Source organism: Myotis davidii, unplaced genomic scaffold (assembly GCF_000327345.1).
Source record: "Myotis davidii unplaced genomic scaffold, ASM32734v1 scaffold164, whole genome shotgun sequence".
NCBI classification, from domain to species: domain Eukaryota; kingdom Metazoa; phylum Chordata; class Mammalia; order Chiroptera; family Vespertilionidae; genus Myotis; species Myotis davidii.
This window is the reverse complement of record NW_006296417.1, coordinates 4,563,314-4,574,721: the sequence shown is the minus strand read 5'-3', so window position 1 is coordinate 4,574,721 and position 11,408 is coordinate 4,563,314. Positions and strand designations below refer to the sequence as shown.

General features: G+C 47.3%; 1 protein-coding gene across 3 annotated transcripts in view; it reads right to left on the bottom strand.

The window, feature by feature from the left end:
- Positions 1-11,408, bottom strand: part of MCTP2 (multiple C2 domains, transmembrane 2) — an 89,502-nt gene that overhangs the window by 34,451 nt on the left and 43,643 nt on the right. For 2 of the 3 annotated variants that reach the window (XM_015569139.1, XM_015569140.1), the window contains one exon: positions 9,166-9,285. In XM_015569139.1, the coding sequence (XP_015424625.1) occupies positions 9,166-9,285 (120 nt within the window). Of the gene's footprint in view, positions 1-7,053; positions 7,580-9,165; positions 9,286-11,408 lie in introns of those variants that run through there. The other variant, XM_015569141.1, reaches the window with a different exon arrangement.

Below are 11,408 nucleotides of genomic sequence, written 5' to 3'. Positions count from 1 at the left end.
TCCCTCTCTTCCCTTCTTCCTCCTTGTGTGTGTGTGTGTGTGTGTGTGCATGTGTGAGTGCGCATGTGTGCAATAAATTTCCAGGAAATCATTTCTTTTTCTTTTGAAAATATGTACACTAGCAAAAGTTTAAAAATTCCCCAATAAAATGCAAAGTGAAACTCACAGAAAGAACTGTAGTTACTTGATGGAGGCCACCGGCAGCTAATTTTTTAACAGCGAAACCCCCATCGCACTGTCCATTTTGCAAAGCTGCGTGCCGAGGAGGGAATGAGCCTACAGGAATTTCCTTAGGAAAAATGTGAGGGTGGCAATCAGGAACACAGCTTTGGCTATGGGATCGCTTAGGAAAAAGTTTATCATTGCATGTACCTGGCTTAAACCAGAGCAGGGGAAAACAAAAAAAAGGCTGCTACCAGTAAATCCATACTGAGTATACTGTAGCTCTTCAAATAAACCAATGTAAGATATTATTTCATACCCTGGCCGGTTTGGCTCAGTGGATAGAGCGTCGGCCTGCGGACTGAAAGGTCCCGGGTTTGATTCCGGTCAAGGGCATGTACCTGGGTTGTGGGCACATCCCCAATAGGAGGTGTGCAGGAGGCAGCTGATCGATGTTTCTATCTCATCGATGTTTCTAACTCTCTAATCCCTCTCCCTTCCTTTCTGTAAAAAAATCAATAAAATATTTTTTTTTTTAAAAAAGATATTATTTCACTACAAGTGCCACGAAACACAGACTATCAGCAGCAGCTGCATGGTCATGCCAGGCACCTGACTTAACACCAGTGTTTATTCCTCCAGGGTGCATCAACCCTGCAGAGCAGTCACTCAACAAACTTATAAAATATTCTCCAGCCCTAGCTGGTTTGGCTCAGTGGAGAGAGTGTCAGCCTGCAGACTCAAGGGTCCCTGGTTCAATTCCTGGTCAGGGCACATGCCTGGGTTGCGGGCTTGATCCCCAGTAGGGGGCGTACAAGAGGCAGCAGATCAATGATTCTTTCTCATCATTGATGTTTCTCTCTCTCTCCCTCTCCCTTCCTCTCTGAAATCAACAAAAATGTATATTTTAAAAATATATACATGTTTTCCAAATGTAAGACTGAAGGAAAAAAAAGTGTTTTTAACTTTTAATAACAAAATGCATGGATACTGCGTGGATGCAACTCATACCCACAAACCCAGGGTTCCAGAGTTCATGGCCACAGGTCACACACTGCAGACAAGGTGGAGGGGCTGGGACGAGCCAGGAGGCCTTGGGAGATAACGTTACAAAGCCTTCAGTTTCTCCCCTGATGGATGGACATGAAGGTCCCTCTGATTTCCCATTCTGACGGCTCTGTGCGTTTCCAGGTTGTAAACCAGCGGTTCTCAACCTGTGGGTTGTGACCCCTCTGGCGGTAGAACGACCCTTTCACAGGGGTCGCCTAAGACCATCCTGCATATCAGATATTTACATGACGACTCATCACAGTAGCAACATGACAGTGATGAAGTAGCCATGACAATAATGTTATGGTGGGTCACAACATGAGGAACTGTATTTAAAGGGCCGGAAGGTTGAGAACCACTGCACAGTTGCCACGGGGTTTGGTTTTAACACCAATTGAGCAAAGCAGTGTATTTCTCTCCTTTTCCTTTCTATTTTTTTCTTGGCAAAATGAAGCATCTCTGGCAACGAGTTGAAGCAAAAATTTGAAAAAGCTTGGGCAGAAATAGCAAAGTCATTTTAAAGAGCCAGAAAAATGTGCATTGGGGGTTTGAGGAAAATTCCAGGGAGATTAAAAGGTCAGTAAACAGTGGAGAGCAGGCAGGGGGACCTTTTTTCTGCCAAAGGCCATTTGGATATTTATAACATCATTTGTGGGCCATACAAGATCATCAACTTAAAAAATTACCCTGCTCTGTATTCGGTCAAACGTTTAAGTAACTCACCCCTAATGCCGCGGCAGGGCCGGACCAATTGATTTCTCGGGCCTGATACGGCCCGCGGGCCGGACGTTCCCCACCCCTGCTGTAGACAAACATGGCTTAGTCAGTGGTTCTCAACCTTCTGGCCCTTTAAATACAGTTCCTCATAAACTTATTTTCGTTGCTACTTCATCACTGTCATGTTGCTACTGTGATGAATCGTCATGTAAATATCTGATATGCAGGATGGTCTTAGGCGACCCCTGTGAAAGGGTCGTTTGACCACCAAAGGGGTCGCGACCCACAGGTTGAGAACCGCTGGCTTAGATGGCGAAGTCTTCAATGGAATTTCGATTTGCCTTTGTACCTCTTTTTCCTAAAAGTGAAAGCTAGGCTATCAGGCCAATGAAACACGTCCCCCAGATTAGACCTATTATTTAAAAAGCCGACGACACAACCTGGGGATAGGAGGCGAGAGAGCAAACACACACCTTCCTAAATCATAAATCAAATGGCAAAACACTAAACCCAGCGCAGTAAACCCTCACCAGACCACAAAGAAAAGAAGGTTTCTCTCCATAAACATCGGAGCGGGCGGGCGGCCAGAAGGACTGCCAGGCTCTCTTTGGAAGTGTCGCCTGGGGTGGGTCTAATTACAGGCCCCCTGGCCAGCACGCCTGCCTGGCACAGCAATGTAAGGGCCATCGCTCGCCAAGCCCGGCCCCGAGGAGGGCACAGGCCACCTGATGGGGAGCCCAGAGATCAGCCGGGTAGGCTAACTAACGCAAGGACAGCTCAGAAACAAATGACACAGCTCCGACTGAAAAAAAGAAAAAAAAAGGCCGTATCAAATTAGCCAGAAATCAAAGTGCTGGGCACGTTGTGCAACAGGTCGAAACTGACGCAGGAAATTGGTTATAACTGCTTTCTCACATACCAGCTGCCTCCCTCCTCTCTCTCTCTTCCTCTCTCTCTCTCTCCACTCCCTTCTTCTTCTTCTGTCTCCCTTCTTCCATTCCTCCATCTTTTTCATTTCTAATATTCTTTTCAATTTCTGTACCAGACAAAACGTTTGCTCATTCCCAGTATCCCACACACAAGCAGATGGAAAGGGAAGGGAAAGTACTCAGCTCTGTAAAAAATACGAAATTAAATCTCCCCGGATCCGGGGCCTGTGGATCAGGGTGAGAGATCTGCCAGGGCCCTCCCTCTGCCCCCAGGTCTCCTTCTGCTGGTCACCTTTTGGCCACTTGGCTCATGGGCACCAACCCCTGCGGGGGAGGGGAGGGCAGGATTAAGAAAAAGCTAGGAAAACGCATGTCCAAACGATGATGATGATGATGTTGTTAGTTGTCTATGGATTTTGCCCTCTGATGGGGTCCACAGGCGGTCAGAGCAGGAGTTGGAATAAAAAGAAAGCAGTGTCCAGCCCCCGTGGCTCAGTGGCTGAGCATCGACCTACAGGACCCAGGAGGTCACGGTTCAACTCCCAGTCCCGGGCACATGCCGGGTTGCAGGCTCGATCCCCAGGAGGGGCGTGCAGGAGGCAGCTGATCCATGATTCTCCCTCATTCAGAGCAGGAGTTGGAATAAAAAGAAAGCAGTGCCCAGTCCCCGTGGTTGAGGGGCTAAGCATCGACCTATTGGACCCAGGAGGTCACGGTTCAACTCCCGGTCCCGGGCACATGCCCAGGTTGCAGGCTCGATCCCCAGGAGGGGTGTGCAGGAGGCAGCCGATCCATGATTCTCCCTCATCATTGATGTTTTTATCTCCCCCTGTCTCTCTTCTGCTCTGAAATCAACAGAAATATAAAAAAAGCAAGGGGTCCAATATCTGCCCACCCCCTTCTTGTGTTTCTTTGGTGCTCAATTTGACTACAAAGTGGAGGGAAGCTGGAGGAAAGAATGGGGGAAGGGGGGGGCGGAGGAGGTGGGAATGGGTGCTGGGGAGAGAGAAATAGAGGGGTAAGATTGATGACTGCTTATATGAAAACTAGAGGCCCGGTGCACGAATTCGTGCATGCTGGGGTCCCTCAGCCTGGCCGGTGATTGGGGCCAATTGGGGCCGTCTCATCTCGCCCAGTCCAGATAGGGGCCAATCAAGGCCAGCCGGCCGGGGGGAGGGCCCACAGGAGGTTGGCTGTGAGAGGGCACTGACCACCAGGGGGCAGCTCCTGTGTTGAGCATCTGCCCCCTGGTGGTCAGTGCATGTCATAGCAATCGGCCGGTCGTAAAGGTCACTTAGGTTTTTATATACATAGATGTCATCTTTGTATCTCAGTGTCTCACAGTGTATGAGACGCTGGACAACAATGGTTGTGGAAAGGGAGGGAGGGAGAGGGCAGAGCCTGAGGACAGTGGCCAAGCATTGGCTGGGTCAAGGAATGGCATGACTTCCCAAGGAGTCTTCTCTTCATTTACGATCTCAACAGCAGGATCAAGTTCAGATCAATAGTCGGGATTCTCTGCACAGCAGAACCAGACTGAATGAATCCACTGGAACCTGCAGAAGGCCATGGCTCCTCACCAGACCACGCACAGAAAGCAGAAAGTGTGCTGGCATCCCAACAGAAAACTCAAGGTTGGCATGAGTGTGACAGAGGGTTCCCATATAGGGCTGGACCTACAGTACACAACGGGGCATTAACCATTCACCTCTTATCTAACGGGGCCATGTGAAGATCGACATGTACCTAGGATTAAAAAATCCGGGGTTAAAATAAAATAAAGATCTAACGCTTGCTGGTCAAAATCAAGACGCTCCCAAAATGCCAACTGATTTTACTCGGTGGAGCCACGATTCTGTCCGGAAGTAAAATTTAATTATGGAGCTGAAAATATAAACATGAAAATATGCTCAAATAGGTAAGACTCTCCTTTTACATTTTCAACAGATAGTCTTTTAATGCAATTACTGTAATTTTATTAAATGGCATAATTAGTTAATGCCTGAGAAGTTGTCAATGGAAGGTGCAATTATGTTGTAAAAATTATAACCACAATTTGCAATAATGGATTGTTCGTAGAAAAAAATGCTGAGAAAAACCTTTAGCATATTTTGAAAAGTATATAATGTGGTCCTTTGTGGAAAGGAAAGTTTGGGAAATCATCTGAAATGTTAAATAAATCAAATAATAAGCTGTCAAATAGTTTAAGCATTTTATGTATTTATATATTTTGCATATTAGCATATATAGGTATGCATTTAAAAGTATTTTGCCCTAGCTGGTTTGGTTCAGTGGACAGACCTCTCTGAAATCAATAAAAATATAAAAATTTATTTAAATATATATATATCTTCCCAGCCGGTGTGGCTCAGTGGTTGATCCTTGACTTATGAACCAGAGGTCACTGTTCAATTCCTGGTCAGGGCACATGCCTGGGCTGTGGGCTCGATCCTTAGTGGGGGCATGCAGGAGGCAGCCAATCAATGATTGTCTCTCATCATTGATGTTTCTATCTCCCCACCTCTCCTTTCCTCTCTGAAATAAAAAAAAAGTCTTCTCCTCCAGGGAAAGTGATTATTGTTAACTTTTTTCAGCTTCAGGGAAATCCTGTGAGTCTTTGAGCTACAACTGCACAAACACCTACCAAACAGACAGCAAGGTCTGCTTTGCACATGTGACTGTGACTTCCGGTGGACGGAGAAACCGCGCTGAAATTTAATCAAAGGCAGGTACATCTAGCTGCGAATACACTGGTGATAGGACTTAAAGAAAAGGTACATTTTTTAGACACAGCTAACCCACAAATATGTAAGGCTTCAAAAAAATATTTGACCAGCATTATGTTAATAGTCCATTTGAAAACAGATTTTCAATTAATGTTGAAAATTAATGTTGTCATTAGTGTTCCTTGGGCCACGGAAGGGATCCTAGACAAGCGACCCTTAAGATTTCATATTAAAATTGTTCCTAAACTGTACGCACAAGATGTTACACAGAGAAATGTTTTTGTTTCCCAAATGCCCCCTGCTTGTGTGTGTGTGTGTGCGTGTGTGCGTGCGTGTGTGCATGTGTGTGTTGGGTTAGTTCTGTTATTGCTGCTCTTGCTTTTACGTTATTTTTATTCTTTTTAATATTTCTTTCATTGATTTCAGAGAGGAAAGGAGAGAGAGATAGAGAAACATCAATGATGAGAGAGAATCACTGATCGACTGCCTCCTGCACGCCCCCCTACTGGGGACCAAGCCCACAACCCGGGCATGTGCCCTGACCGGAATTGAACCCTGGACAGGCCAATGCTCTATCCACCAAGCCCAACCAGCTAGGGCTAAGTTTAATATGAAATCATTTCTCAAAATTCTGGGATCTCTACACACGAAGATTTCTGAATATGCTAAATATGGGATATCACTAAGAAAGTTGAGAATTGTATTTTTAACTTTATTGGGGTGAGTGGGGGGGGGCGTGATTGATGCTTTAAATTAAGCATCATATTACAGGCCCTGTCAGCTCTGAAGAATACGTTCTTCATTTTGCTGCACTCAAAACATTCAGGGAGAAGTCACAGATGTGAGAAGCCCAGCTTTATGAAGATGCCCATTGATATATGGTGGATTTAGATTACTTCTTAACATCAAACGTCCAAGAAAAAATTTAATAAAACAAGGAATCTATCAATGCCCCACAGACTTGCCTCCCTGGCTGCAATAGGTGTGGGCCTGCGGGACTGGCAGGACAGCCAACTACACAAACGCAGCCCTTTTCTGCAGCACGAGGGGGCCTTTGCTCTCTTAAATAATCTTCTGAGGATGCCATCTGTCAAATGAAGGCTGTATTGTCCTATGAAAAAATTAATGCATTTATGCCATAATGTCTCTTTGGGTCTTTTAACATATAACATTGGGGTGTGAGAAATATAAGTACCCGATAGAAAACCAAACCAAACCAAACCCAAACACCCACAGATATAATTGATTCTATAATGCCCATATCACAATGCAACATTACCTCTTTTTAAAATACATTTCATTGATTTTTTACAGAGAGGAAGGGAGAGAGATAGAGAGCTAGAAACATCGATGAGAGAGAATATATATATGTGTGTGTGTGTGTGTGTGTGTGTGTGTGTGTATATATATATATATAAAAAATACCAAACCAATAAAACTCAGAAAAGGACATAAAAATATCTAGAAAATGTAGATGAAAGAGAAAGACTTAAAAAACCTAATGAGCAAAATTTCCCATCAGCACTCTAACAAAAACATTGAGCCAGCAGAAGCGTGGTTTGGAATGCTCTGGCCACTCTAAGAAAGCCCAAATTTAATTTCCTACAATAACAACGAATTCAACAGCATACAGCAACATCCACACTTGTAGTGTAGTAAAGAGAATTCAAGCGAACTTTCTTCGCTTACTATTGGGAATCCAACCCCAATGTCTATGGGGGTAGGACTGACCCCATGGTAGGGGAGGTTTATGCTTGGACCGTCCAACAAGATTAAAGCTATTTCATGTCGGCCCATCCACTTCTGACCGGCCACCACGTGGACTAGGTCTTAACAGACTGTTTTTCTTCAATGCCTGCTTTCATCAAGACATGATATATTCATACACACACCCAAAGGAATCTTGAAGACGGATGGTGTGCTTTCATAAAGTCTTTAAAATTAACAGCCAGAATATACTAAACGTGATCCTGTAACATTCTTGCTTTGTGTCATCTGAAAACAGAGACATTAACATGATATTAACAGGCTCTTTCATGTTATCTGACAAAACAGAAGGGAGAACAAAATTCCTACACCTTTGCCCTTAGCGTGTGGGGCTAGTGGGACTCCCAGGACCTGGAGGGGAAGGAAAAGCCCCCTGGGGACTGCTCCACCCAAAGGGTCCTCTTCACACCTGTGGAGGGAGCCCTTACACACCGCAGCTCAATCCTATATAACGAAAGCCTAATTTGCAAATCAACCATTTTGCAGAACGACCAGTCGCTATGATGTGCACTGACCACCAGGGGGCAGACGTTCAATGCAGGAGCTGCCCCCAGTCCACAGGCCCCAGGCCAGCCAAGAGAGGTGCCAGCAGGGGCCCCTCCAAATGCCCCACAAATCGATCCTGATCGTGGGCCAGTCCTGGGGACCCTACCCGTGCACAAATTTCGTGCACCGGGCCTCTAGTTTCTAATATATAAAGGCCTCCAGCCAGGCCAGTGTGGCTCAGTGGTTGAGCATCAACCTATGAACCAGGAAGTCACGGTTCCATTCCCAGTCAGGGCACATGCCTGACTTGTGGGCTTGATCCCCAGTGTGGGGTGTGCCAGCCAATGATTTTCTGTCATCTTTGATGTGTCTCGCTCTCCCTCTCCCTCTCTGCAATCAAAATATATATATATTTAAAACTGAAAACTAAGCGTGTTTAAGTGAGCACTTTCCACCCCAGTACCTTCAGCACAACCCAGAGAGAGAGGTCATGCCTGCATCATTCCTACTTGATTCTGTACTTTTTTCAATGCTGTCCAATGGAAACTACCCCCACCCCCATACAGTGGGGCCTCCCACAGTCGCATGAACCCAGGGATCCTTGCAAAATCAGTCTGCAGCCGAGCACGAAGAGCACCCCTTTACCTTCTGTCCCGCAGGCCCCCGAGATTTGAGAGCGACATGGCAGCCTGCATCTGCACAGGGAACGGCCCGGCAGAGGGAACAGACCATGCACCCCCCCGTCCAAGCTCCGCTCCCCACCAGAAGTCCCCTCACAAGACAACCTGGTCCTCCTCCTGGGGTATAATCTTTCCTCAGATCAGCCCGGCAGCCCATTAATCATGGCTGTCACTCTCCTGCATGACCCCGGGCAACAGAGCTGTTTTGCTACAACTCCCGGTGCCAGAAATGCAGCTCGAGAAAGAGCAAAAGCTCTGCTCCTGGCAGAGGCCGGCCGGGGTGCCCACTGGAAGAAGCCACCAACGGTGTTGACTTCCTTTTTTTTTGCCCAGAACATTCCATGGAAAGTTTGTAAGAGAACTCGGGGAGGAAGTGGAGGCAGAGAGGCTGAAAAGGAACCCAACATGAGACCGAGGTACATGCCCTCGACCGGAATCGCACCTGGGACCCTTCGGTCCGCAGGCCGGCACTCTAACCATTGAGCCACACCGGCCAGGGCCCATTTAGGTTTTTCAGTTTCCTTCCAGGTGTGAACTGTTACGAGGTTCTGTGTTGCATTTTGCTTCACGCCAGTTAACATAAAGCCCGTGTTCTACACGTGAACTTGGGCCTCGGAAACGAATATGAGCCTGAGAGAGGTCGCTCACCACAAACGCGATGGAGCTCCTCAGCGTGGACTCCCACTGGAAGCAGCTTTTCAGGAACTGGAGCGTGTTCCAAATCGCCATGGTGATCCTTCTCACGCGGTCCACATCCCTGGATAAGATCTGGCCGGAAGACACGGGAAACAGAGAAGGAGATTTGAATGCTCCACGTAGTCGGTGTGGATCGGGCCGCCTGGCCGTCTCCATTGTATTCTGTATTGCTGCCCATGAGAAAACAGAGGGGAAAAGTCCGCGTGTTTCTTCTAAAATTCTTTTTAAAGTCCGATCATCCAGACAGGAAAAGGGAGTGCGGTGCATTGGGTGGCGCCTTTGACAGAGGAGGAGCTGTTTGAATCGTGTTCATCACCAAACTGAGCTGGAAGAAAATGACAGAAGCCAGGCATCTGGGGGGTGAGTGTGTGTGCCTGTATGTGTGTGTAAAAGAGAGAGAGAGAGAGAGACAGAAAGACAGAAAGTAGGAACAGGTGGCTACCTATTTAGTTTCGAAGGAAATGGACAATTTATAGAAATGTACAGGTATTTTAACTAATTGAGGCCAGAAAAAAAAATCTATAGGAGCCCTAGCCAGTTTGGCTCAGTGGATAGAGCGCCGGCCTGCAGGCTTATGGGCCCCAGGTTCAATTCCGGCCAAGGGCACATCCCGGGGTTGTGGGCTCGATCCCCTCCCCCCTCAGTAGGGGACATGCAGGAGGCAGCTGATTCATGATTCTCTCTCATAATTGATATTTCTCTCTTTCTCTCTCCCTTCCTCTCTGAAATCAATTTTTTAAAAAAGTCTACAGGAAAGGCTAGCTCTGGCAAAGGAATGTGGTTCTCCCATCTCCCAGCTGTGTGACCTTGGGCTGGTTTCTTAACCTCTCTCTTAGGCCCTGTTCCCATCTTGACTGTGGAGAGAGTGCTTGTCACATAGTTAAGTGCTTTTAAGCATTTGCATCAGAAGCACAAGTTCCCATCTTATGAGAACAAAGGGACACCTAGTGGTGACAGGTACTTGGGGAGGATCCTATCAGACCCCAGGACTCCAGCCCCACCCCCTGGCGCTCTCAGAGCCCGAAGCCACCCCACCACGCGGTGGTCCGTGTTTGGCAAAGGAAATGTCTTTTCTCCCAGTTGCAGGCGGAGTCATTTCGGTTTGTTTGCCAAAGCAGCTACCCCACCTCAGGGTTTAACTTTCAAGTAAACAGAGCCCAACAGGCAATACTAATACTCATAAAAATAAAAAAATGAGAGGTCGCCTCCGATTACACCGAGTAAACATGACAGCCCGCGTTACCGCAGACGAAGCAAAAACACACTGGGACGTTCCCTCCAGAGGGTGGCGGGGACCTGGCCCGAGTGCGCCCAGAAGTTCATGGGAAACAAAAGGATGATAAGACGCCCTTTCTATGGAACGGCTTTATGTCATCCACAGCTGCTCGCCCCACAGGACGCGGGGGAAGCAATAAATACTTTGAAAGGGGGACACTTTGTCCTTCGTTGCACAACGACAGAGGGACAATAGGGACAGAGCGAAACCCCGAAGGTTGTCTGCACAGGACAGGGAGGGGCCCGGAGATAAATGGGAGAGTCACGCCTGACAAAGCATGTGCCACTTCCCCTCCTGGGCTCCGGGCCTCGCTTCTGGGTGAAGTGAGGACAGAAGAATTCAGGGCAACAGCCAGAGAGAGACAGGCCATTCCGAACGGGGGGAAGTGGCAGCCCCCCCGAATTCGGACAATAGGAACGTGGTAGGAGAAGCTGTGGGAGTCCCAGGCTAGATGGCCCTAAGATCCACTGGGTTCGTTTCTTTATGACTGGAAAGGCCAGAATATCTCCCCGAGACTCTGAAGGTCGGGGACAGACACGGCTGTGGTTAGAGGAAGGTGGGCAGGGCACGCAGATCTGGGGAACACATACGGGGGCCTGAGGCTAGGAATTCTGCTCATAGGATGATTCAGGATGTTAATGGAGGGCTGACACCTTCTATCTCATCCAACAGGTATCGGCTGGGTCTTTCCCTTCTTATTAAGCTGAAAGTCCTTGTTTTGGGACAGAAGGGGGAAAAAGGAGTGGAGAGGTGGGGACTGAGAATGATAGAAGAGATAGAGATAGAGATAAATTAGATAGAGATATAGAGGTGCAGAGATAGAGATGATGATAGAGGTAGAGATAGAGAGGTAGAGATAGAGAGAAAGAGAGGGAGAGCAGGAAAGAAAAGGAGGAGGAGGAAGAGGATTGAGGAGGAG